Raw genomic sequence first — 26,157 nt, forward strand, 5'->3', positions numbered from 1 at the left:
AATCTAGAATCAACTTAGTCCGAATCAAGTCTGTATCGTACCGACTCATTTTCTATTTTTATTTGGTTCACTTGATTCTAGATTTGTCCAACGCAACCCAACCCAATATACATTTAGAAATAGAGGTCTAGTTAAAAAATGCAGGTTCCATTAGTGTTTCTTGAGATGCCATTTTCATATTAATAAAATTATTTAGATAAAAAAAGTTATTAATTTTCACTTTTCATAAATGCAGTTACTATATTTTGAAAAAATAAGAAGCTTGATAGCGATGTTTATATGACGCAGTAAGCATAATATATCGTTTTTCACCTTCATTTGTTATCATAATAATTGTCACTTCTTTTACGCGATTTTAAATAAAATCTCTGACGTTTGGAGATGCCGTGGCCCCACCCAATTCCTGTCAAAAATGGAATTGAAAGATGTGTGTTAGAGTCCTACGTATTCGTCCCAAATACATAACCTACCCTCAATCTTTGCCCAAATACCCACTTGGGCTTCACATAAGCCCAATTTACATTTTCTTCTCTTTCTCTCTTGTCTTTTTGTTTTACTATTCGTCCTGACATGCCGTCCTATCTATATATAATAAATAATTTTTAATTCTTAATATAAATTAATTAAATAATTAAGTTAATATAAAATTTAGTAAGTTAAAAAAGTTAGTTATCTTATCAATTTTTTTTATAAGAGTTATTTTATTAGTTGAAGAACATTTCTTAATCACAAAAAATTGGTGGAACAGTGTCAAGACTTCATACAATTGTCCAAAATAAATAAATATAATTCTACTAAATAATTTAACCACCCATATAATAAAGTTTTAAATGTAAATCCAGCTGGAAAAAAGTATTAATCCTCAATCTTTTTCCCCATTTTCTCCTCTTCAAACCAGCAAATTAGATACCATTAATTAAGTAATTGCATTAATGAAAAACTTCAATAATCCTCTGTTTAGATAATATCAACAATAATGATTAATAAATGAAAAATATCAGACATTCATTTAAATCTTGTAGTTTTCCCAAAAAGGATAAAACAATGAGTAAATATTAAGATTCCTTTGAGGGTTAATGCTGTAATTTACTAAACACCCTGTTTATTTCTTTATTTTTTTTTCTGGTTTTAAATTCTTCATTTTCCCAGAAAGAATACACGTCTTCATTTTTACATTAATTCTTCACCAAAACAGTTTTGTCTGTTTACGACAAGTGAAAGAAAAACTGAAACGTAAGGTAAGTAGTTGGGAGGAACAGCAGCACAAAGATTTCTTGTCCCGGGCTGACCTCACAATATTGTAATGCCCACACTCTGATTCTTGAAAATTTTGAAAAATGGCGCTGAATTTTGAGAATGACTCTCTTAGTATATTTTTTCAGAATAAGATTTCGATTCAATAAATATATTAATATATTAAAAATAAGTTAAAATAATTTTTAATTCAACGAATACATTAATACTACTATAAACAAATTACAATAAACACTCACATACGGTGAGACAAATATTCACACGCTCAATAAGACTCGAATCCATGACTTCGAATTTATTTATAAAGGACGATATGCATAAATCTCTTAGTATAATTGAAAATGCAATAATATCAATAAATTGAATAATATGTCGATTCGATTAATAAATTTACATTACAATAGATTATAAAAATTTACATGAACTGAAATAAATACGCACACATTTAATAATAATTGAATTTATAACCTCAAGCTTGTTAGTAATTGTAGCTGCATTTGTACTCTGGGGGCATGGTACTTAAACTGTGTAACTAGGATGTAGGAAAAGTTAAATGGCTACTCTTTTTTTTTTTTTTTCTTTTTTGTGTATACTCCAATGATCCAGAATAAAAGAAAATCTTGATCACGATTTTGGTATGAAGTTAGTCACGAGAATTTGTATCGTGCATATGATAAAATATTTTATTTTTGTTTTGATGCAATTTGAATGATTGTACTTTCTGTAATTATTATTTTATCTAAGTTAATGCAAATGGGAAAATGACGTGAACAAATCATTACTAATTTATGAATATAGGTTACATTGTACGGAAATTTATAACGAAACGTGAAGTTATGGAGTTTCCATAATAAAATGGGTACAATTAAAGAAACGACAAAAAACCTTTGTTTTTAGCTAAAATTTGTGTTGCAATGTACAGAATTGTTCAATTACATAAAGTTCACGTTGACAAATTATGATATGACAATTAATAATTATGCTAAAATGCTTATTTTAATCTTTAATTATATAGTGTGAATAGGAGCAAACTCATAATTTCTTGAAACCATAGGGACAATTCAAATTGTGCTCTTAAAAGAAAAGAATTAGAAGAATGCTACTTTTCTTGAAAAGGAAACAGGTAATTAGACTTATTATTATTTTTAAATACCCACACACTCAGCACACGCATATATTCAAAGTTCAAATACCAGACGCTTCATAAATAAATATTAAGTTGTCAACTGTACAGACAAAAATATTTTTGACAGTGTGGGACCCAGAAGCCCATAGCCATAGTTTAGGCCCAAAAGCCCACATACACCTTCCGAGGTACAAATGTCAGAAGCTTAGCAGGGACTGGCCCACCTAGTTCTTGTTATAAAACAGCCCACCCACGCTCTCTCAATTGTACTTTTTCAACTTGTGGGGTCACACACACACACACAGAGCAAGTCTCCTTCTTTACGATAACCCTAAAACACCCCACAAATAAATAAAACTCAACGTCAGTGAAGTTATGTCTTCTTCCGCTATGGTTCTTAACGAAATCTCTGACAACCCTCTCTCTCTTCCACCAAACCTCCGCCATCTCGCCCTTCCGCCCACCGCCCCTCATCCCTTCACCAACGCCTCCGCCGCCACCCAGAATTTAACGCCGAGGGTGGGCTCCAGGAAGCCCGCTGGTGGGTCCTCCCGTAAAGATCGCCATTCCAAGGTCAACGGCCGTGGCCGCCGCATCAGGATACCGGCGCTCTGCGCTGCCCGCGTCTTCCAGCTGACGCGGGAACTCGGCCATCGCTCTGATGGCGAGACGATTGAGTGGCTCCTTCGCCAGGCCGAGCCCTCAATTATAGCCGCTACCGGGACTGGCACCGTCCCGGCGCAAGCCATCTCCAGTTCCTCCTGCGCCGTCCCGCTTTCCAACCCCTCCGCCACCGTCCAATCCCCAATGACCTTATCTTCGCCCAGCAGCAATATTATGTTGACGGCCGGGCCACCTCCGGAGCCAAACTGCAGACCGAACCTGAGGCAGCAGGAGGCGTCGACGTTGGAGTTTCCTATGAGCGGGTATCGGCATATGCCGTTTATGGCGCTGCTATTGCAACCGGCTATGGTGGAGGACGAGGTGGACAGTTATAGCGGAGTGGGAGGAGATAATCAGTAGGTACCGGGCTAGATTATAACCTATCTAGCAGGAGTAATTAGGCTACTCCAATTAATTAAATTGTGTATGACTATAATTAACCTGTCAGGGTTTCAGGGCCTTTTTCTCATTTAAAAATGGGGAAAATTGAAAATTAAATTTGGAATGGGCCCCTTTTGGAATTTAAGATAAATGTCTTCTCATCTTATTTTTCAGAATTGGGAATTGTGTACTCTGAGCTTAAATTAAATGTCATATATATATATATATTTATATAAATTACTGACAATTATAATTATGCATTTTTTTGCGAAAACATGAATTTGACTGCTTACTCAACTCATTTTTTACTTATGGCACAGTGAAATCTTAATTTGTTTCTAAAAAAAGTTTAATTGCAATAAAATATTAAATCATACCGATGTTTAAAGAACGAGTCTCACCATTATAAATTTAAATCAAATGCAATCCATATATACTTTAAGTTATAAATAATATTCCCAGAATGATCTCATCACTAAAATGCAAAATAAATTGAAATCAGTATTGTTTTTCTTGCACACATTCAAAATATTTGTTTATAAAAAATTTTGAATTCCAAGCATAAAGATGTATGAAAGGATATAATAGTGTTGAATTGGGAGAGTTTATTGTGATGGAAATGAAAATGGGATACTGAGTGAAAAGAGTGCGCAGGCCTGTGGGATAGTGAGACAATGATTGGAGCATGGAGGTGGGACCCGGCTCAGGTGAAACTTGGATATGCTGTTCCTCCTGCTCCGCTCCCATATTTAAGGTCAAATTAAAAGCTTTGTTTATTGATTGTGGTCCCACCATTACGCTAAGACTTACCCACTCTCAATTTAAAATATCAATATGTAGTTTTATTGAAAAATGGCTCACTGAGATTGAATTGCAAATAAATCTCTCAAAGTTAAAAAAATTTACATTTAATTCATAGCAAAACAAACATAATTTATAACTATTTTATTTTATAATAAATTAGGTTATGCTATTATTAAGTTCAAATAAAAATTTATTATATTTTCACTATTCTAAGTAATATCTCTGGAAAAAATATTACAAGGGAATGAAATAATGTTTTCTTAATTTGAAGGTGGCAAGTAAAAGTTACACCAAAATGAAATCGGTTTTTGGACTACACTCGTATTTCCTCAAAACCGTATTCCCAACCGAAACTCCCTCATTATCCTCCCTTGTTTCGCCCTCTAAGCTTTCTATTCTCACTTTGAAGGAATTCTTGCTGGTTTACTCTGTTTCTGCAACTAGCAAAAGAAACAAGACACACATTACCAAGCCAACACACATCACTTTTATGTTTTCTGCCTTTTAACTGAAATAACAACTTCTTCCCTTGTAATTAGTTGTTCACTCTTTTACCACTTGTTCAATTCGTTAGCATTAGTTAGAAGGGCAGAGATTAAGCTATACACAAGTTGTGAGCTCACATCAGTCTTGATTCTCTGCAACTATGGATTCTTCTCTTCAATTTTCTGCTTCTATGTTGACCTCGAAACACACTTCGATGGCTACCCAAGACAGTGTCTCCCACTCCCCTCATTCATCCGCGCTGGAGAAGCAGTTCCAGGATTTCCGCCACCACTTCGATGATTCCGGCTGCTTGCGTGAGCGTATTCGGAGCGTTGCTTCGGAAATTGAGTCCGCGGCCAGACTTATGCACTCAAGCCTACTGCTTATTCATCAGTCTCGCCCCGTAACTGGTCCAATTCTCTGATTTCAGCTTTATTCCTGCCTATTTCCCCCAATTTTGTCTTTCTCCCCCTTTTTCATGGATTTACTTATCTTCCATTGTTACGAGCTATGCCATTCGAATATGGTTTTCAAAACCAGATACTCCTTCGGACCTAAAATTTTTTAAGTACAATTTAACTTGACATGGAGGTCTGTTAAGACTTAAAAATATATCCTACTATTCCTTTTATAGATAGTGCTTGAAAGTTGATGATCAATATGATTCCTTTTATTGATAGGTATTTTGATCCTTAGAAACAATAAAATTAGAATATTGTCACAGGAGTATTAGTTATACTTGTTAATGAAATTAGAAAGTATTACAGACTTAATCGGGCTGTATTCTATCCACTATCCAATACCATATACTTCTTGCGTGGTGACAGCAAAGAAGCTATGTTGGCATTTGAAAGTGACTTTTTGATTTGCCCTCTGAATGTGATTCAGATTATATTGGGAGAGATGGAAGCAAAATGCTAGGATAAAGTTGAGATGAGAGAATTTCAACACTTTTTCTTACTATTGAAACTAGTCATTGTTTCTTCCTATGGTTGTTTTAGATATCATTTTTGTTAAATAGTTGATTTTTGAATAGAGGTTTTGGAGAAGGCAAAAGGGCAGATTGGTGTGCTGAAAGAGCTATATGGTAAGCTTGCAGAAATTACGTGGGAATGCCCTGGCCATTATTACAGGTGAGAAGGAGAATTTATTGTGCTCGAGCAATTCTCTGTTTTCAGAACTAATACTTGTATGGTTCATTTGTAGGTATCATGGTGATTGGAGGGGTAAGACACAGAATGTAGTATGGCTGCTTGCATTCATGCATTGGTTAGAAACTGAGAGTCTTCTTCTGCATGCAGAAGCTGAGGAAAAACTTGGGTGTATGTTCCACTTAAATTACAAGTGAATGACTATCCTGGACCCTGTATATATTTTTCTTTATTGTTGAATAAAACTTTTGTGAAAATTTAAGGTTATTCATCTTTATGAAAGTTTCTGCCCATCAAATTTAGTTCTAATCCTACAGCTGTGGCCTCATGATGTTTGATCATGCTGGATTTCTTTGACCCACATTTCCTCTGCTCTTTTTTTACGTTGGATCTAGCTGCAAATTGCTTAGCTTTATAAGGAGATAAGTCTGCTTTCACTTTCTTGCTATTTTATGAGCCCAAATATGTATCCATTAAAACTGGCAACAGAAAGCAGTTAAAGCTAGATTTTGATACTCAAGCTTTATCTCTTTCTTTTTTACCATTATGCTGAATTAGTTTGTGAAGATATTCTTCAGTTTATTATATCAGATCTATAAATTTATTACAGTTCCCAAAGAAATGGCAGTGTTTGAAATTCTGTTTCTTGCTCTTTTACACAGTAAAGCCATTGGAGTTTGGCCTGGATATTGAAGACTATCTCATTGGTAAGCGTCAAAGTTCTGGCTACATTTTTTTTTTATTTTAATTGCTTGTCTTGCTTTTGGTAGGCAACAACTTTCAGTTCTGAGACAACTATGCTACTTCATATTATATTTGTATGTACAGAATTCTTTAATTGTGTTATTCTTCGGTCTAAATTTAAACTACCACTTCACAAACGAATTCAGAAAGTAAACCTCTAGTCGAGCCACCAAAAAAAATTTGACAACTAATATTACTGCAGGTCCTTATCTGAATGCACTAGTGTTTTTCAGTGTTCAACAATAGTGAAAATCTTGAGAATTTATTCACCATCATCTTGCTCTGGAAGTTCACTTTGTAGCTGTAGATGAAACTGTCCTTCACACCATATTTGGATAGAAAGCATTTAAAACTTGCGCTCATTGGCTTTCCTTCCTGGTCTTTTGAAGAGTATAATAATGGTGTGGACTGAACAAGACTTGGGAAAAAGTTAGTCCGAGGGAGGGAATTTACAGCTCAAAGGAAGCGACATAGAGATAATTGACTGTGTTTCTGAAAGTGCTTTTGCTGTTTAGGGAATTTGATTAATTTTTTTCTGTTACTGTCACATTGCTTCTGTAGCATTTTATGTATTTCTTTAATTATTCCTTTACTACATTATATAGCTATGAACAGCCGTGTTTACCTTCTCCTGCATCCTTTAACTTGGTCATGTTTCTCCTATGCTCTAATATAAAGTTTTTATTCTTCTGCAGGAATTTGTTTTATGTCCAATGATCTGGTAAGCGCTCTCATCAAAAGCCTGTTGCTGCACTTTAATGTTGAGAAAAGCAACAGTTGGTGTAAGAAAATGAATTCATATCTTTGAGATAGGATGTCTCCGAAGTGGTGATGCAAAACCACCTGAATTTCTGAAATAGTGCTCTCGATAAGAATCAAATGAAAAATCACCATCTCTGATCTGGCACAAAATTTTGTTTGTGCAATGGAAAACTGGAGATGGTCCAGACACTTCTATTTGAAAGCAACATATCCGAATGGTAAATTTAGATGGCATCAGCCCGAGAAACATAACTCCATTGGTTTTGTTCCTTACCAAAATTTCTCTAGAAAGAAAAAATAGTTAAATGCAATGCATTGCCATTTGTAATGGATGAGGCAAGTAGTTGGTGATTATAGATGTGTTTGCTTTTTATTGGAAAGAAAATTACTGAGTTACATGATCATTTGCAGCCTAGGTATGTGGTGAACCAAGTGACTGCTGGTAATTATGACTGTCCAAGAAAAGTATTGAAGTTCTTAACAGATGTGAATGCAGCATTTCGCATGCTCAACCTGCGGAATGACTTTCTGCACAAGAAATTTGATGGTAAGCTTATTACTCTGGTAAAAATACTTAATGCAATCTGATATCTGATATGAATAAGGACCAAGAGTTTTTGTTCTGCACTTTGCTTTAATAGTTCTCAGGAATTTGCGTATTTTTATCTCCATAAGTTGCTCCAACTATAAGCTCTTCTTTCTTTTTCTATGAATTTGATATGCATTAAACAAAATGGTTCTTTTTTTTTTTTTCCACTGAAGCAGGAATGAGGTTTGACCTTAGAAGAGTTGAAGAAGTTCACTACGACGTGAAAATAAGAGGATTGTCGATGAACGGAAACTCAACAGGAGAGCAAGGAGACGGGCCACGGTCATGAATTAGGATTACTTTTCACCCGACCTGATCTCTTGACCTTTCTTCATATCTTTCATGATTTAGTTGTCTTTTTCACATGGAATCAAAAGTTTTTACCATTACATATAATATAGATCTATTATGATTTTTGAAGTGCAAAGGCCCCCTCGAGCTTTTCCGTATGGAACCACAAATGCATTCCTCATTGTTAATTAAATATTTCACTATTTTATATATTTAAAAAGTATGGTCCCTTATTATGGGGGGGTTGACAAATTTTTAAGCGTGAATTTCTTGGATTAGTTAACAACAAACAATAATAATAATAATAAATAAATGAAAAGGCCTGGGGTGGCGGTGGGTGTAGGCAACGACTTCCTGTTAAGCGTCCTTGTCACATCACCTACGAATCACAATAACTGCGCAGGAGGCATCGCCACGGCGGACCCCAAACTCATTTTCCATTACAACTTTGTACAACCCCTTTCGATTCCGCGTCATAAATTGCGTCACTGTTCCTCCCTTTTTCCATTCTTCTATGACCCATCCCTTTCCCCCCCTCTTTCTCTCTCATACACACCCACCCACACTCAGTAGCATCTGAATCAAGCCGACTCGGGCAATTGCTCCGTTCCGGTTAGTTTCTTCTTTTGCTTGCTAATTCTCTCACTGTTTTGCGCATTTTCTCTTTTGTTTTTGCCGTTATGCGCATTACTCTGATCTTTGGTTCGATATACTGGTAAAATTTATGTTGCCTTTTATTCTAGTTGTTTTAGGTTTATATACTGGGGGAGGGAAGTTGGGTGGTTGAAGAATGACAAGATTGTCAATCACGGTTATCCTAATGTGTAGATGCGAAGCGTCTCAAGTAGATTAGTACATGAGACGTGTGAAATGTGCGAAAGACACAAGCGTAGGGCCTACTCAAGTGACTGTCTTTTATGCTTAGCGATGATCGGCGCTGGCACATTTACATCTACCGAGAAGTGGTTTTATTATAATAAAAAGCACATCCGTCCTTCTACCTGTATTTATGTTTGGTCTGTGTGATGTTGAATAAAGATAAACTATTACATTCGGATTAGATGGCAGAACTTAGTTTGGAGTTTTGTTGTCCTCTAGGAACAAAGTTGAGTCGCAACTAAATTTGACCAAAGTTTTTTCTGGGATATCTTTTAATATCATTTTTCGGCAATTTGAATGTGAAGTATTTTGCTGTTGAATCCTCATCGAGTTCGTTCAAAATTAGCGGAATGGCTTGATGAGATGAAACTTGGCACATAAATTGTATAGCTGTCTTGGCCCATTTGCCAGTGATTGCAAATATCGAAATCCTTTACTTAGTTATTTTTGTTGGCTTTGCTATATCTTTGGTGTATATTCCAAATTATCTTTAAGTAGAATATTGTGTTATTGTACAAGTGTAAATAGAATGCTTTTCATATTAATAATATTTATCAGGTCATGGATAATGGACCCCCAACTCGTGGATTGGAAGATGGGACAATTGATGTTGAGCGTCTGCTTGTAGAACCCCATGATGGGCATGCGCCAATGGATAGTGTCATATGTTGTAGGAAGACTCCAGAGAATGCTATGGACATAAAAGATTTTTCCTGCAGTTTTGGTACAGTTTAAATCTAGTAGCGTGAACTCCTTTCTCCTCTCATGCTGACTAATAAGATTAATAAGAAACTGAATATATCGTCTTTATTATTTGGTCAATGATGGTTGGAGTGATTTGAAAATGCTCATGGAACAATTGATACTTGAGAAATCTGAGGAGAAGAGCTGCTATAAAGAACTTGTGGAGGAGGGGTGCCGATACTGTAATTCTTTGTAATGATGATTTAGCATTTCATTGGTTTACATCTTATCTCAAGTTGTAACATCTTTATGGGTATTACATCAAATTTTAGCAAGATGTATTTTAATCATTTCTATAGCTAGTAATTGTTCTTACCTTCAAGGAGATCAATGCTTATCTCAGTGACTCTAGATTTTGTTTTGCTTTGACTTAGATTTCCTGACAAGTTATCCATAGCTGCCTGCATTAATGAAATATTGCTCCTCTTCCTTTTGTTTCATTCTGAGGAAAAAGAAAGCTCTTTCCGAGTTGTTTTTCCCAAATCCGTGAGTCTGCATGTTTGCTGGGCTCTAACATGCTATTGTTCATAACTTTGTGATTTTGTGCAGGTGGGCCAGATACTGCTATTGCTCAGGAAGGGGAAGATATTCTCAATGGAGAAGTATGTCTTATTTGGTTATTTGTCCGTTAGTGATGGTTGATCCAGATACTTGTAAACGTGTTATTATTTAATTTGATTATAAAATGTGAACCTAATGCTTGTTATGGATTATTAACTACATGCATCTCAGTTATGTTCCCATAGTTGTGGATATCGTGTTGCCTCGTCTTCTGAGCATTCACTTGTTCTTATGTTTTAATTATGGCCCACCATATTGAGACTTTACTTTTTAGGATGCTAAAGGGTCTATCCTTATCTCATTGTCTATGGCCCTTGAACCTCTTCCGTGTAAATTGTGAATGACCAGCAGCTTGCATTTGTATCAATTCCTTTGATATGTGTCACTAGCATTGTTTTTGAAATGAAGATAATATTTCAACAGAAGTTGAGGGACAAGACAAAAGAAACTGATATGTTTCTACTATTTGATGCCATTTTTGTCTTAGTAAAATGGTTCCCATGTAGGTACTTGATTCGATGCCTAATGAAGTCGAATTTGGATATTTTCGATCACATAATGATTTCTGTAGCATGGGAGATGATTACCTTCTAGGTGGGTATGCTTTCCTTGTTTGCAGTTGTTGTCAATCTTTTAGAGGCGTCAAGTAGTGATGCTAATACTCCCCCTCTCCACCACCCAAAAGGACAAATGAAAATAAAAAAATTGCTCTATTTGTTCAGGTGTTGAATTTGCTGAAAGCATTACAGATTTGGATTATGGTTGTAGTGAAGGCTTGGCGGCTTCAGTTTCAGACAGTCAAATGCAAAGTGCTGGTTCTGACACTCGTTGGAAATCATCGCTCTTTCAAATAAAGCAAGTGCTTGACTGCCAAAAAGATCAACTGGATATGGGGAGCTCGGAGAGTGACATTCCTAGTTGCAATAAGAGTGAAATGTTGGTTGAGGAGAATCCTTCAATTTCTCCTGGGTCCTGTACTGTACAGAATATTGGCAAGACTCACAATAGTCCAAGCTGTTCTTCTCAAGATATCTTATCTGATGGGAATGATGGAGAACATTCCCCATCGGATGAAATGTTCTGCAGTCCAATGACTCAGAAAAATGATGAAACTGAGGTCACAGGCCAAGATGGTGAGACCAACATATTTCCGCGGCAGGAGGCTTTAACGACGTCTGTTCAAGCAAACTGCACTGATCTTCCCATGCAAAAGAGATCACGTAAGCCCACACAGAGGTATGCTGATGAATTGACGTCAGTTCAAGCAAACTGTACTGGTCGTCCAACACAAAAGAGATCACGTAAGCCCACACAGAGGTATGTTGATGAATTAGCAGATCCTATTCCTGCATATTCTAGAAAAAGACGAGAGGTTTCTACTTCCACCCTCAAAGATAAGTCTCTTGGAGTTAAAGATCATAAGAAGTGCCATGTGGCTTCTAGAGCAACACAATTACCTGCTGAGGAGTCTTCTGTCATAGCTATTCAAGTGCCCTTTGGCTCTTTGGTTCATAAAGAATGTCCAAAGGGGCGTACATGTGATCTGGTAAGTTCTCAAAGCAAGGCATCCTTTATTTCGTTTTGACCTAAAGTTAGCTGTAGCTTCAAACTGTTTTCTGTCTAATTTCCTGTATACTCTCTTTGATGCACCCAGGGATTTCTTTTCTTTTCTTGCTTTCTTTTACGTGTCATTTATTTATTAATTATTATTATCATTTTCTTTTTTCTTGTTTTGGTTTTGGTTTTGGTGTGTGAGTGTGTCTTGGTGTAAACTTGTTCTTGAGTTTAGAGTGCATCTACCTTGATGAATTATTTGTATTTTTTCCATTATTTTCGCTATGGTGTCTTCAGTTTCTATAAGGGGGTAAGTAGTGTTGGTTGCTGGCCTGAAAGTATACCTAGCAGTTTTAGTTACAAATGAGGAGGCTGTTTCGTTTCTAATTATGTAATGTGGGACGTCTAGAATTAGAAAGGATCGTTTTAGTAAAAAGCGGCAAGTTTCCTTATTCTAATTAATAAAAGAAAAAGGGTTCTGTTTTAATGATTGGTCAGTACTGGTTTAAATATCTCTTCCCCCCTTCCCTGCTTCACAGAAACTGTCTGATGCCCCTTGGCAACTTGCCAGCTCTACCAGGTTTGATTTCAACATCTAATCTCTTAATTATCTGCTTTTCACTTCCTAATTCTGGTTGAAATACTTTAAAGCTATATCAAAGACGAGTTATTCCATGGTTCCGTAAGAGGAAAAGGAAATGACACTTAAATCTTTTGTTTTCTTAAGATATTCACAGTTATTTATCTGTTACAATATCAGATTGTACATGTCTGTAATTGAAACAGTTTTGTAGCTGTTGAACTCAAATGACTATGATGGTATTTTGTGCAAACAGGTCCAGCATGTGGATACTAGAAATTTGATGACCAAGTCAAAAGGTAAATGTGTTACTCCAAACAAGAAAAAGAAAAGGGATGAATGTATCAGCGCAGTTCATCCGAAGAAAAGGGATGATTGTGCTGCAAGTAAGACAAAAAGGGATGACCAGTTTACTGTAGCTCATTCAAAAAAGAGTAGTGACCGGATATCACTAGCAAGTCAGAAGAAAAAGGATGATTGCATAATTGCCATGACTCCGAAGAAAAGGGGTGACTGTCTCACAGGAGCACATCAAAAGAAAAGAGATGACTGTACAATTCCTGAGAGGCCTGAAGAAGTTAGTGGTCGGAGAAAGCATCATAGACTTTGGACTATCACAGAGGTTAGGAAATTGATTGATGGCGTCTCTCAGTATGGAGTTGGAAGATGGAGTCGCATAAAGAAACTTTTCTTTTCCACATCTGCGCATCGTACGTCTGTAGATCTCAAGGTCAGTTCCTCATCCTTTTTTTTGCGTGACATCATCATCCTTTTTATTTGGTTATACTCTTTTTGATCCTATATCTGGGCTTGAAACCACCTTTTGTTTGTGAATTTACACAAGGACAAGTGGCGAAATCTTTTGAAAGCGAGTGGTATTCTGGACCAAGGGCGCCAGGTTAGTCATATACACTTGTAAATTTCTTTAAGGCATATTATCTATTATGTTTTTCATCTGCTGCTGCTTGCTATTATGGAATATTACATATACCCCTAGATTGAGAGTTTTTGTTCTTGATGTACATTTTGCTGCAGGGAGAGAAGAAACGCAATATGGCCTGGCGTCCTCTGCCAAAGTCCATCCTGCTCCGTGTTTGTGAACTGGCCACCATTTACCCTTATCCCAAAGGTCAGAGACCAAAGATTCCGCTTATTCATCATGATTCTCCTGACAGAAGCACAGATATAACATTGAGTGACTATAGAAGAATCCTACGAAGTATTAATGGCAGTTGATTCTTTCCTCATGAGTGACTAGGCAATTGTATATGTTTTTCGACATCCTGCATCCATTCGATGCTGCCTGTCTATTCCAAACAGCATGTGGGAATGAAGGCTTTAAAACATTTGACTTATATCTAAACAGATTGTAGCTGAACATCTAGTATTTCGAGTGGTGGATTTTAGCAGCCCTAGCGTAGCATGGTAACATTGCAGTACCATTTTTTAGCTAACAACAATCAGGAGGTAATATGATCATTGGTTGTTTAATCGCATTTCTTATGGTCTGGGCATCATAATGCAACTTGAAGGCATTGTTTTTGTCTACCTGATCGCAAGACGCCAATCTTAATTAAACTGCATTGCAGCTATCCACCGTGCATCTTCTTACCTTTGTATTTGTGATGAGTTATTTGAATGGCAGGATAAAAAATGTTTTGCAATAATTATACTGTGTTTACTTAGATTGTTTGCCTTAAGTAGTTTAAGTGGGTTGAGTTATTAAACTCAGATGGTAATTAATATTGGACTTTTAGATAAAAAAAAAATGAGTTTTTATAATACAAAGTAAACGCATGAGTGTATTGGTCTGCATATACAACCTAAAAATAAAAAGCAAATGGAGCATGAAGAAGATTCTTCCTCGAGTACAAGTGGAAGTATATCAATAAGGGTGGGTGGATTATGTAACAATACCTGAAAATAAAAATTTGGAACCAACACAAGCATTTAATATGTCATTTCAAATAAATATTGCATATAAATAAGCTTGAAGCATCCAGTGGCTGTAGTTTAGTGGTGAGAATTCCACGTTGTGGCCGTGGAGACCTGGGCACGAATCCCAGCAGCCACAAATATTTTATTTTTGACTTGGAAAAAATGCCATTCCAGGCAACGGAATGTCAAGAGGCAAGCTTGTCCGTTGGCATTTTTTTCAATTGCAGTCGTTTCCGTTGATCTAAATTTCAGGGATTTTTAATTCGGAATCATCAGAGAGATATTTCTTGAATTACGTATCTTTTCATAATAAAGAAAGGAGCAGCGGCCAGCATTCACCAATCCAACCCCACACACGCGGAGACATGCAGTCTTGAGGTGTCACCAACGTGCCTGTGCGTCTCTGTCTGGGCAGAGTTTTTGACCCACATTATCATGTGCTTCACTAACATTTCATTAAATGCTCCCGATCCCACCCCTCTCTCTCTCTCTCCAACAATTCAGATTTACAGATTGGGATGCAGATGCACCCTTTTTCATGCACGAAACTCCTTTGCAACCTGACTTTTAATTATGAAACGTGATTTTTACACCAATAGGAGTAGAGTATTGTGGTTGCCTCTTCTCTTTTGGTCATAGTCGTGTCTCAAACAGTAGTATGGAAGAGGGAGACTCCTACCATTACAATCAAAGACCTACTTGTATGATCAACCTCAACGATGATCGCTACGCTTACTGCCTGTTCCTTAACTTTAATTACCAAAAAACTGAAAAGAAAATTGAAGGGGTTCCTTAATCAAGGCACCCCATGCATATTAACACTTTCAGATTTAGAAATTTTCCACCAAACACATGTTATTAATATTAAAAACCATTATGTACTGATTTGTTGATAGAATAGATAATATTTGCTCTATAATGCTAAAATGTAGGAGAGTAGGAGGAAATGTGTGAGATTGGAGATCTCTTCTAGACTTTTGACCCCACATGGTCCACAACAGTCGATGGCTCTTCAATTATGTTTCTGCTCATGTACAAGTAGTTATATATCACATCAACTCATGTAATAATAATATCAAAGAATAAAGTAAACTCCATTACAACACATTTGTCCACACACTTCAGAGTATTTGAGCATCCCTCACATAGCCGAAAGATGAAAGCATTTTTGAACCGTATAAGCTGGCTGCTGCAGACCATGCTCAAAGGAGAGAACTGTTAACCAATGAATTGCCTTAATATGATGAGAGACGAAGTAATTAACTTGCTCAACCGTAGCCACAACCATTGGATAATCACTAACTAGACAAAGTAAAAAATAATTGTCTAAAAATACAAGTATGTCAACCATTTAATCTTCCAAACCCAACCCTTTCTTTGCTGTTACATTGACCTCTTGATATCGAAACATCATCCTCCCAAAATTTCCACCTTCCAATCAATTCAATACTAGCAGCGAAAATATCTCTCACTCACCAAACAAACACAAACAGATGAAGAGAGAAGATGAATATTCCAAGAGAAAAGCGTGCAAGAAAAAGTGGCAAAGGATGGACGGCATGTACCTTTCGCAGCCTATGATGTATGTTGTCAATGGTCTTCGTGGCCTCCACAGGATGACGAGAAGATAGTTCTTGGAGATGTCCTAAAAGTTTGCTTGGTAGTTGTGGGAGAAGACCATAAGAGGTCTGAAGCACCCCTTATACATGGCTTTGCTAGATCAAGCCCGGAAAGCATAAATTGAGAGTAAACAGAAAAAGAAAATGCACAAAATAAAAATGGCGACACGACAAATATTTCCCTAAGGAAGTGAAAAGATGCATGTTCTTAAGGAAAGAAACAGAGAAAGAACATCAAGATGCATAGAATCATCTCACAGTAGGGGTTGAGTACATCCACATAACTTCTCTGTGCATTAGAAATAATTTGAGTCATCAAATTCAGCAATTTACCATCCTATATTGTGCTCTTGGTGGCAGCTCTGAAAGGTAAATGATAGTAGTTGTAAGGTTTTATTCCAAAACCACAATAATGAAGAAAAGGCAACCATAACAACTATCATACCCAAGCGACTATTGTTCAAAATACTCCAGATTTATAAACAATGGTGCAACCATACACAAATTCATAGGAATAAAATAAATTCCAATGGGCCTGGACACTCTACATAAAGGATCTAAACAATGGCGCACGTCTAACTCATGCTCAGACGCCACAAACTATCAACAAAAAGAAAAAGCTCAAATAGTTTACCAACTCCAAGAAAGTCCTGAAGGTATTCTGCAGGCATGGATACGGACTATAGACATCAGAAAAGGGCAAATCTTAAAAGTTATCGTCATGTCTGGGAGATAAACTGAAAAACTATAAGATACCACATTATTCAGATGATTCACAACAATAGCAGACTGGGAAAACCTTATCAGAAAAAGAGCAGTTTCCTTTTAGCAGCCAAAAACGTCCAGAGGATCCCTTAAGACATAGTTAACGAAATTCCATATCTCTACCATTAGATAAAACTTCTTATTTGGCATGAAAGCTCAAGAAGAATGCTTCAACTGAACCGGGGGCACTGGAGAGATGCTAGCTTTAAGAGCTGCACAAAACAATTTAACAGGCCGTAAAAGAAAAATTTAAAAAGTACAGAGAATAATATATAGTGCGAGAAATTAAACGGTAAAAAGTAAAAAAGGGATTTAACACTATCATTGACCGCCTAAAATTTCCTGAGAGTTGCCATATGCACTAAATGCAGCATTTGAAAAGGTCAAGTATCAAAATGACCTGATACCCTACCCCAGGGTTGGCTGTTTCTTTCCTCCTCTCCAATCTGCTTTCTCCATTTTCCATATTTGAATCAAGTTGGCTTCAGCCATTGATCAGTTATAGTAATTACTGTTGCACTCTCCATCATCTTTGCCTTGACCAAGCACTGCATCAATTATTTCACCTCCTCTTTCGTCAATATTTAAAAAAGAAACAGTAAATCTAGAAATACTCAGATTCATTAAATAAAAAATCGGACCAACATGCTCTTGCTACATTTCTCATTGAAACTTAAACCTTGTAGTGATGCAAACTGCCGTCATAAGGAAAGACAAGTTCTCAGCAACTTCCTGTCTTCAAACAGAAAAGATACAGAAGCAGCGTCAGTTTTGCTATATGAGAACATCATTGAACTTCTGTATAAGCACTTCCTTGGTAGCATTGCCGAGATGCCACAGCCGTGCATTCTATACTCCATGACATAGAACTCTTTGGATTTATCCTATTGGTGCTGATCAGGACCAATCTACTTCCAGATCCGTCCATGAGCGCAAATACTTGTTTCCTTACACGTTTGCAACTACAATCATAGAAGAACCAAACTCTTCTTTGCAAATTATGTAGCAAAAAGTAACCTGACGACATTGTCAAGAGTCTCCTGGTAAGAAACAATGATCATAATAGTCCAATACGGCCTTCCCCCCTTCACACAAGAATAAAGTTTTCCAAAGAAACCTGCTTCTGAAGGCTGGAATGAATCCTACCTCTGAGACATAGACTCCGATCCAGTACAGTAACTTAAGAAGTTGCACGAGTAAAAGTGACACTAACTGGAGTGAGTTCATTCAAGAACCAGGAATGTTGTTAAGGACCGCAAACTCCACTCAAACAATATTACCCCCATCCTTCAGACCACCTATATATTGTTCCACTACAAAATGATCATGCTGATAGGAGATCAAACTTCTACCTGCCCAGTGCCCCGAATCTTTTACATGACAGCTAAATATCAACTCCCTTACTAGTGATGACAACATTTGTGGATAAAAGAACAAACAGACTATGAGATTTTCTTATTAATTATACACTGGACCTACTTACACTACAATAGCAACACTCAAACCCTATGGACTTAGCACACCTTTTTCCCCTAGTAAGACATCAAGTCGGACATCAAATTAAAGCTGCCTCGTCCTTTTGCATCAAACTGGAAAATAAGAACTCAATGGTCATAATGCAAGAAAAAAAAATCATAGTTTAGGTATGAAACCTAGCTAATGTAAACTGCCGCCATATGAAACAAGAAGAATTAACCAGTGGCCTTTGCTTTTATGCACCCCATGAAAACTCGAAGCATATGTTGCTTGAATGAGCATACATATTCACAATCTTAAGTAAAATGTATCTTGCAACTATTAGTAGCAATACCAAGAACAGCACATTCTTGAAGGTCAAAAAAACGCAGAGTCTGCAAAGCTGTATACACATGATGAAATTCTGTGGAGATTTACAACATATTACCTCTTAGGCTCTTAGCAAAGTACATACAAACATAACTGGTAACATCACCAAACAATGGCAGTGCTAATTCACATTTTTCGCAAATTGAACAACAGAAGCACCAGAAAAGGTTACTGCTATTTAGCGTCGCAACCAAGCGAGTTACCACTACTTTTGATACGTGAAATCAAGTCTGGCAAAAGATTTTACTAATTTTGTTGAGTATCACCTGGCAACCTCAAGAAGACCTTCCAATTCTCTTCTTCCAAATGGTCTTCCAAGTGCAGCATCATCCTTGTGTCTTGCTGCAAAGTAAAAGACCAGCCATGCTACCATAAAATACACCTCCATTAATGACTGAAAAACCAATGTGAAAACATCCCCAAATATCCTCCTCAACACCCACCTCCCAACTGATCCACAAGTGATAGCTTCTAACCACCTTATTTCGAAAGCAGGGCAAAACATTGCTACCAGCATGTGACATCCTTCTCTAACAATTTCTCTGCCCCCCCTCCTCGCGTCAACTATTGCTACCCAGGAATCGACGGCAAATAAGAAACCCAGCATCAAATCACTCAAGGACCAGACCACAATGAAGCCCGCACTCTCCCACTCATGCCCTATAACCCATGGTGCCACATTGGCAAATGGCATAAACTTCATCCTCAAGAAAACCTTGAAAAACACAAATTGATCTTCAATCTCCCCGAAAAAGAATATTCCCATAAGCTGCGCCAGTGCATCTCTCACGGCCCATTTCATCAGAATAAACCCAGAAAGCCTCCTGAGTCCGATATTTGAGCCATTCCACACAGTTCGCAAGAAAGATCTGTAATTCCCCAACAAATGGTCCACCACTCTAAGGAAAATAATCCCATTCACCCAAGTATAGGTAACTATAAATGCCAACACAACATATGCATAAGTGGCGGACAAGACACCCGCCAGAAAGAACAAAGAAGTTGCGTCTCGATGCCCCAATTCAAAACCCTTTATCAAGAAATCCAAATCTACGACCGCATTACTGTCATCTAATCTGCTCTCAACAAATTTCCTTTCCTCTTCTTCAAGAAGTGTAACATTTTTCCTAACCTCCGGCTTAAAACCGACAGCTCCTGGCTTAACAATTTTCGGGAAAGAGATTCCATTATCAACGATGGAATTGGAGAAGCCGTACTCTGGTTTGAAGTCAGAGAGACGGACAAAAGTGGCATTGGGGGGAGGTTTGCCGGAGGAGGGGTGGAAGAGGGAGCGGTCAAAATCAGAATCCCCGGAGAAGAAGTCATCGTCAAGGGTGCCGACGCGGGAGAGGTGGAGAAAGGCGCGACGACGCCGGTAGTGGAGTGGGTGGTGGGAGTGACGGCGGGGGTGGTGGAGATGGGAGGGGGAAGAGAAATCGAGGCGGGAGAGGAGGGATTTCAAGGAAGGGTCACGGTCGATGAGAGAGGAAAGGTAGTGAGAGGCGCTGTGAACGTTGGAACGGAAGGTGAGGAGGAGAGATGAGAGGAAGACGAAAGTGAGAGGATGAGAGAAGAAGAGGGAGGTAGTTTGCTTGAGGATTTGGGTGGTGCTGGTATGGCGGATGATAGGCGGCGGAGGAGGAGGTGGAGGAGGAGGAGGATTAAGGTGGTTCATGGCGGAGGGTTTGAAAACGGGCGTGATTGAAAAGTTTGGGAAATATAATTTGGGATGGGGAGTGAATGCGATGAGGCGTCGTATGGCATATGGCGTATGGTATGGTATGGGAGTTTTGGTTCTTGGAAACAATCTATTGCTATTGCTATTGCTATTGCATCTTTGGAAAAAAAGTTGATACCTTTTATTTTTAAATTCTATGTATACAACTCTACCTATATATATATATGGAATAAAATTACAACTAATTTTTTTAAAATTTATTATAATTATAAATAATTTTTATTATTTAAAAAATTATAAATACTTATTAAAATTAACAATTCTTCTTATAATGAGTGGTCACGATGGGATATTATTAGAAGATTGTTAATATTTTTTTCAATAATAAGAGAATAATTATAATTATGATAAATCTTGAAAGAGTTTGTTGTAATTTTTCCATATTAATATACTACAAACTAATTTAGTATAAAGCTACTTATTTAGCATTATTAATAACTAATTAATTATTATTAGGCTTTATAATTTAAAACTATATACTTGGGATTGAGCATGAAATTTCGATCATCAAATCATTTTTATCAACCTAATACTGATTTTGAACTCTAAGAAAGTCATTACTTTTTGCAATTTAAAAGGGGCTTGGGGATTATATATATATATATATATATATATGTAAGTAATCGAGTTTAATAGTTAACTAGAGGACCTGCAGATCAAGAATTTTAAGAAGGAAGAATAAAGAAAAAGAAACAGAGGGTATAGTATTCCTGCTCTTCATTTGCTTAATCTATACTATTTATCAAGGAAGGCTACTGAACTAGCAATATTTTTATTCTTCCACAGATAATTATATTTTTTGATTAATTAATTTTATTAATACATATTTTAAAGTTAATTTATTTTGATTGAGTATTTATTATTTTATTCAATTGTAAATAAATATTTAATTATGTACATCCATCTAATGTAATTTAATAATTTAGTAACTATAATTCCAAATCCATTATATCATCGTATGATTCCAAATGTAATATCCATTGAGTTGACCTCCAACTTTAAGTCGTCGGTCTTCTATTGAATTGGTTTCATACAATGAATGAACAAAGCTGCTTCACGTGCTCTGCTCACTTTGATTATCTCCAAGTTATAATCATAACTGCTATGAGCTTGGTCTGGCTGATACTCTTTTCCCTCATTCAGCCGAAATGATTTGATTTAGATCTATAATGTGGGATCAGCCAACATAAATACAACATCTATGTTAACATGGATTTCATCAAATAACAAAATGACATGTTAAGTGATTAAGCAAAAAATATGATATTAAAGGAACCAAAATCCCTTGCAAACAAGAATACAACGGAGGTGGCGTGGGCCGGCTGGGCGTGGAGTGGCGCAGGCACTACAATGAATAGTGTAGGCCAAATACAAATACGGCAAAAATACATGCAATAAGTTTTTGATATTCAAATTTCAGCTAAGAATAGTAAAGGTAATGGAAAATGGAAGGATGACTCTCATTTAAAATCTGGCTTCTCCGGGTATGTGCAACCGGGCCTCTGGATGACGACATTAGCTGCGTAGCAACCGGCTCTTACACAATCTTCAATGGATCTCTCTTGAACCAACTGAGACAAAAATCCCCCAACGAAGGCATCCCCTGCAAGAAACGTTGATGCAGAATAAGTTTCAGATCATGCAGCAGTTGAAAGAAGTTGGATCTGGAAACTTTGAAGGCTGATACCGTCAGAGGGATTATGATAGAAAGCCTTTTTAGAGTTGGGAGTTCATTATCTTTAATTAGATTTTATTTAGATTATTCTAAGTGGACATTTTACTTTTTTTGGCATTAGAGGCTCTCAAAAACAACACAATCACACACCTGCACCATTGGTATCGACAAGTTTCTCTTTAGGCAATGGAATGACAGACAACAACTTCACCTTCCCATCCTCCGCAACCACAACTGGATCTGCACCCTGTGTAATAACAGTAACTCTTTTGTGCGTTCCAGATGCCTTTGGCAACTGGGAGATTTTCAAAGCTATTTCTGTCACATCCTCTGTCTGCCCATCAAAAACAACTGCATTTTAGTCTTATATAATAAGAGACCACATGAGTGAACTGATGTGCTGGAAAATTGGAAATATTACCTCCCAGCCATGAACTTTGGAGAAAGTTCTTGCTTCCGTTTCATTCCCGAAAACATAGTCCACATACCTGAAACCCAAATAGTATAAGGCATATCATTCTCTCTCCTTCTGAATCATCTAGCTAATTCAAAGAATCAGGAAATCAGCCTTACGGTAATACTTTGTCTTGTACATCCTTGAAGAACTCACAAATAAATGGAGCAGAAAGGTTTGTACAGAAAACCTACATATCCATTAACATTTAGAATAAGTAGGCAATAAATGTTTGATTCAATGAGAGAAACGGAGCGTGGAGAATAATATTTCTAATTTAAAAATTAACCTTTTTATTGTGTTTAATAAAGGAAATAAAAATCAAGATGAAGATGTTTTTGCCTTTTGATCAATCAGGTTTATTTATCCTATACTTATATCTCAAACTCAATACAAAACATTTACTTATGCAGTTCATTTTCAAGATAGAGTATTTTCATGTACATTTATTTTTCACTCCAATAAAACAATCTCTAATCATCAAAATTCCTGACCTTGTTTTTTGCAATTGCGTGCTCAGCAACAAGCATGATAGACTCTGGAGAAACTGTGAGGAAAAACCCAGCAATATAGTAGTATTTGGCCTTTTCCACTGTCAAAAGACGACGCATAAGTTAAATAGATTGTATAAAATTAACCAAGAAGTACCAATTATGCCAAGCATACCCAAGGCCCAGTTTTCTGGTTTCTTCAAGTGATCAGGTTTGTAGCAATTGGCAGCTGACAAATTGGCAACAAGTGACCTGCAATACATTAATCCATGACTTGGTTAGCCACAAGAAATTTGAAGTAAATAAAACAACCATCCCTTAAAGGAAACTAACCTTTCGCCACCAAGCACACAGACACCACAAGTGCCAGTTGGAGAATCATCTTCATAATAATGAACCTATGCAACCATGGGGAAAAGATAGAAAATATCACAATAATAGTCTTTCATGATTGAGGGTCTCCAATGATTAAAAAGAAAAAAATAAGGAATAGAAGATAACAAGAACATTGTCTTGATGCTGTAATAAATTGGATGACAGGACTACAATTTTAAACAAGTGTAAGAAATTATGCGGATATAATATTAAAAGGGTGATAATGGTGGTTAAGGAAACAGGACAGAATACTTACGTTGACACCAGCTTCCGTTGCATTTTTCTTCATTTCTTCCCCAAATTTGTCCTTCCCAATGGAACCCATGTAACCAGTTGCACCAGGTTTTTGTAGCAACCACTGTATATGACGGCAACTTGGAAATCAGAACACGCATAACTGGTATGACGTTGTTGGGCAACTGTATACTTGCTTAAAATTATGAAGCTATAAACAGGAATCTCATTTACCTGGGCAACTCTGATTGAATTTTGAGTAGCCCCTGCATCATAAATATCATGAGTCACTAGTAAATGCTGATAAAATTTGAATGATAAGTATGATGAGAACAGATAGGAACAATCAAGCTTTCACTGATGATAAATTACCTCCAGCAATGTACTCCACTTTATACTTCGATGCCATTTCTTCATACCTGAGAAACACATCAATCAAGAATTACATCCGCACCTGATCATATGACAATCATTCTGAGGAATAAAACCGGGCCCATGCTTCACCTTACTAGACGTTTTCTCTAATATGAGTATATCTAGATTTATAATCCCGACTCATTATTAGATGGACCTCTGGCAATATTACCTGAACTTCTGTTACATGATCCAGTGTTTTTGCAGAATTTTAATTATTAAATGAATAGCCCCTAGACCATACACAAAATTTTGTTTTTGAAATTCATGATCTAAGGAGAAAAAGAGACATTGTAATAGTTGCCTAACCAGAAGAATAAAAAAGCATCAGACCTTGTTTAACTTAAGGTAAACAGAAAACAGAGCATGATGAATCCGCTGGACCACATATGATCAGGGAAGCAAAAGGACCATCTTCATTCTTCAGCATGCATAGGACAAATTGGATCAGAGTGATTGTAACTTTAACAAGCATCACTAATTCTGGATTTAATCAGGTTGTAGTGAACTCGAAAAATAGCCACTATAAAGAGTAATTTCTCATACCGCTTCATGTTTAGAAATAGATCAAGATTCAGACGCTGTTCAGTATTTAAAGTAAACAGAAAACCATTCAGATCACGATCCTATACTGGAACTTTAATAACTGACCTACAGATCTAAAAGAACAGATGTCGGAGTACAATTCAAAGGAGAGGGGAAGGGGGGGAATGAGTTACTCACATAGGCAAGTGCTTTTCCTCTGCGAGAATTGCATTGTTCATTTTAAGGTCATACCTGTCGTGCAATAGTAACCTGATTAGCTTCATCGTACACATAGATTAACAAAATCACCACAACACATTGATTCACAGAACTAGGAATGAAAAATCTCAGATCTAATAAAACGAACTGAAGATGCATCATATCTACAAAAAAAGCTACAATTGTGCACTGGCGCATATGAAACCGTGGTCATTAACAAGCAAAACTATCACCATGCACACAGATCCACAAAACTGAAAGCCCCAAAATCAAAACAAAGGTATATAAAAATGCCAGATCTCCAGCTCAAACACGCATATAAATGGGGGGAAAAAACAATGTCATAGAGAACAAGAAACAATCTCCAGGACTTACTTGTCTAAGAACTCCTGATCCACGACAGCAGAAATATCCAAGAGGGGGTTGCCCATTCCCAGTAGAATTCCCTCGAACTCCATTTGAGCTGGTTGAGATCGAAATGCGCGTGAAAGTTTGGGAATTGAGTGAAAGGATCGAACAGAGGAAGTAGAGTGGGTGAGGGGGTTGAGGGTGAATATATATATAGGTGGAGAAAAATTGGGAGAGAAATGTGGTTGGTAAGGGGTAGGGCAGATTTTTGTGGGGCTGAGATTTTACCGTTCCTATAACATAGAGATGCGTGCTGTTGGGGTGTTGGACTCAAGGACAAAATTGGAAATACAAAACTGTCATCTCTTCTAAAGTTACCCTGCTCTGGTGAATGGTGATGACACGGACATGGCCACCCTCCTCAACTGTACCATACCTAACCTAATACAATTAATTAATGAATGTTTTGGAGTTATTAATGAATTTCATAATCCATCACATACAAAAACTTATTTGGTAACATTAATTTAACTTCAACATAATTTGAGTTTAAAGATATCTTCAAGTTTTTATTAGATGTTCAAAAGTAATCAAATGACATCTTGTTAAATAGACAAGATTGTCGCTTTTTTTATATTATTATTTTAAAAAATTAAATAATTAAACAATACATCAATCTAACTTAAAATTATGAAATAACAAATTGTAATATATTTAATGAGACTTTAACTCATAATTTTAAAAATCTCAATCTTAACCATTAGATTAAGAGATCAATTATCCACAAGATTTTCACCTATTAAAAACTGTCGGAATTATAACTGCAAAAACTGAAAACAACTTCAACACTCAATTTAACTCAAACAGAGAATGTGGTCCATGCAGCGAGGTAAGGTGAGGTTAGGGTTTCATGACTTTGGTGTATTCTCTAAATAAAATATTAAACAT

General features: G+C 36.7%; 5 protein-coding genes across 11 annotated transcripts; 3 read left to right on the forward strand and 2 right to left on the reverse strand.

Moving 5' to 3' along the window:
• Positions 1 to 2,664: 2,664 nt before the first annotated feature.
• LOC105161371 (transcription factor TCP11) lies at positions 2,665 to 3,698 on the forward strand. Its single transcript, XM_011079029.3, has one exon. The coding sequence runs from the start codon at positions 2,756 to 2,758 to the stop codon at positions 3,401 to 3,403; it is 648 nt and encodes a 215-aa protein (XP_011077331.1). The 5' UTR covers positions 2,665 to 2,755; the 3' UTR covers positions 3,404 to 3,698.
• An 852-nt stretch (positions 3,699 to 4,550) lies between these two features.
• Positions 4,551 to 8,380, forward strand: LOC105161372 (uncharacterized). Of its 2 annotated transcripts, none has more exons than XM_088880651.1 (7): positions 4,551 to 5,124; positions 5,751 to 5,847; positions 5,921 to 6,036; positions 6,528 to 6,572; positions 7,305 to 7,330; positions 7,783 to 7,918; positions 8,134 to 8,380. In XM_088880651.1, the coding sequence occupies exons 1-7, from the start codon at positions 4,875 to 4,877 to the stop codon at positions 8,247 to 8,249; spliced, it is 786 nt and encodes a 261-aa protein (XP_088736777.1). In that variant the 5' UTR covers positions 4,551 to 4,874; the 3' UTR covers positions 8,250 to 8,380. The 2 variants fall into 2 exon arrangements, with proteins under 2 accessions (XP_088736777.1, XP_088736778.1); XM_088880652.1 differs by having other exon boundaries at positions 4,554 to 5,124; positions 8,137 to 8,380.
• A 151-nt stretch (positions 8,381 to 8,531) lies between these two features.
• Positions 8,532 to 14,060, forward strand: LOC105161373 (uncharacterized). 4 transcript variants are annotated; one of them, XM_011079031.3, is made up of 8 exons: positions 8,532 to 8,863; positions 9,689 to 9,854; positions 10,424 to 10,476; positions 10,942 to 11,029; positions 11,158 to 11,981; positions 12,826 to 13,299; positions 13,414 to 13,467; positions 13,605 to 14,060. In XM_011079031.3, the coding sequence occupies exons 2-8, from the start codon at positions 9,692 to 9,694 to the stop codon at positions 13,803 to 13,805; spliced, it is 1,857 nt and encodes a 618-aa protein (XP_011077333.1). In that variant the 5' UTR covers positions 8,532 to 8,863; positions 9,689 to 9,691; the 3' UTR covers positions 13,806 to 14,060. The 4 variants fall into 4 exon arrangements, with proteins under 4 accessions (XP_011077333.1, XP_020549631.1, XP_020549630.1 ...); XM_020693972.2 differs by lacking the exon at positions 9,689 to 9,854 and having other exon boundaries at positions 10,923 to 11,029; XM_020693971.2 differs by lacking the exon at positions 9,689 to 9,854.
• Positions 14,061 to 15,549: 1,489 nt separating this feature from the next.
• Positions 15,550 to 20,534, reverse strand: LOC105161374 (uncharacterized). Of its 3 annotated transcripts, none has more exons than XM_088880791.1 (2): positions 17,571 to 20,534; positions 15,550 to 17,439 (listed from the first exon to the last, which is right to left on the reverse strand). In XM_088880791.1, exon 1 carries the CDS (start codon positions 20,409 to 20,411, stop codon positions 18,999 to 19,001), a length of 1,413 nt encoding a protein of 470 aa, XP_088736917.1. In that variant the 5' UTR covers positions 20,412 to 20,534; the 3' UTR covers positions 15,550 to 17,439; positions 17,571 to 18,998. The 3 variants fall into 3 exon arrangements, with proteins under 3 accessions (XP_088736917.1, XP_088736919.1, XP_088736918.1); XM_088880793.1 differs by having other exon boundaries at positions 15,550 to 17,103; positions 17,304 to 20,534; XM_088880792.1 differs by having other exon boundaries at positions 15,550 to 15,722; positions 16,073 to 20,534.
• A 1,184-nt stretch (positions 20,535 to 21,718) lies between these two features.
• LOC105161376 (adenosine kinase 2) lies at positions 21,719 to 25,412 on the reverse strand. Its single transcript, XM_011079034.3, has 12 exons — positions 25,237 to 25,412; positions 24,841 to 24,894; positions 24,076 to 24,122; positions 23,938 to 23,969; positions 23,726 to 23,827; positions 23,428 to 23,492; positions 23,270 to 23,346; positions 23,098 to 23,195; positions 22,723 to 22,793; positions 22,571 to 22,637; positions 22,300 to 22,483; positions 21,719 to 22,077 (listed from the first exon to the last, which is right to left on the reverse strand). The coding sequence occupies exons 1-12, from the start codon at positions 25,317 to 25,319 to the stop codon at positions 21,935 to 21,937; spliced, it is 1,023 nt and encodes a 340-aa protein (XP_011077336.1). The 5' UTR covers positions 25,320 to 25,412; the 3' UTR covers positions 21,719 to 21,934.
• Positions 25,413 to 26,157: the final 745 nt, after the last annotated feature.

Source organism: Sesamum indicum, linkage group LG5 (assembly GCF_026168435.1).
Source record: "Sesamum indicum cultivar Baizhima isolate 11 linkage group LG5, ASM2616843v1, whole genome shotgun sequence".
NCBI classification, from domain to species: domain Eukaryota; kingdom Viridiplantae; phylum Streptophyta; class Magnoliopsida; order Lamiales; family Pedaliaceae; genus Sesamum; species Sesamum indicum.

Bases quoted from the DNA above. Each gene is read 5' to 3' on its own strand.
- LOC105161371 (XM_011079029.3), top strand. From the start codon at position 2,756: ATGTCTTCTTCCGCTATGGTTCTTAACGAAATCTCTGACAACCCTCTC.
- LOC105161372 (XM_088880651.1), top strand. From the start codon at position 4,875: ATGGATTCTTCTCTTCAATTTTCTGCTTCTATGTTGACCTCGAAACAC. The intron at 5,848-5,920 runs GTGAGAAGGAGA...GTTCATTTGTAG, and splicing joins TGCCCTGGCCATTATTACAG to GTATCATGGTGATTGGAGGG. The intron at 6,037-6,527 runs GTATGTTCCACT...TCTTTTACACAG, and splicing joins AGCTGAGGAAAAACTTGGGT to TAAAGCCATTGGAGTTTGGC.
- LOC105161373 (XM_011079031.3), top strand. From the start codon at position 9,692: ATGGATAATGGACCCCCAACTCGTGGATTGGAAGATGGGACAATTGAT. The intron at 10,477-10,941 runs GTATGTCTTATT...GTTCCCATGTAG, and splicing joins AAGATATTCTCAATGGAGAA to GTACTTGATTCGATGCCTAA. The intron at 11,030-11,157 runs GTGGGTATGCTT...CTATTTGTTCAG, and splicing joins GGGAGATGATTACCTTCTAG to GTGTTGAATTTGCTGAAAGC.
- LOC105161374 (XM_088880791.1), bottom strand. From the start codon at position 20,411: ATGAACCACCTTAATCCTCCTCCTCCTCCACCTCCTCCTCCGCCGCCT.
- LOC105161376 (XM_011079034.3), bottom strand. From the start codon at position 25,319: ATGGAGTTCGAGGGAATTCTACTGGGAATGGGCAACCCCCTCTTGGAT. The intron at 24,895-25,236 runs GTAAGTCCTGGA...ATTGCACGACAG, and splicing joins GATCAGGAGTTCTTAGACAA to GTATGACCTTAAAATGAACA. The intron at 22,638-22,722 runs GTAAGGCTGATT...TTTGGGTTTCAG, and splicing joins GTACAAGACAAAGTATTACC to GTATGTGGACTATGTTTTCG.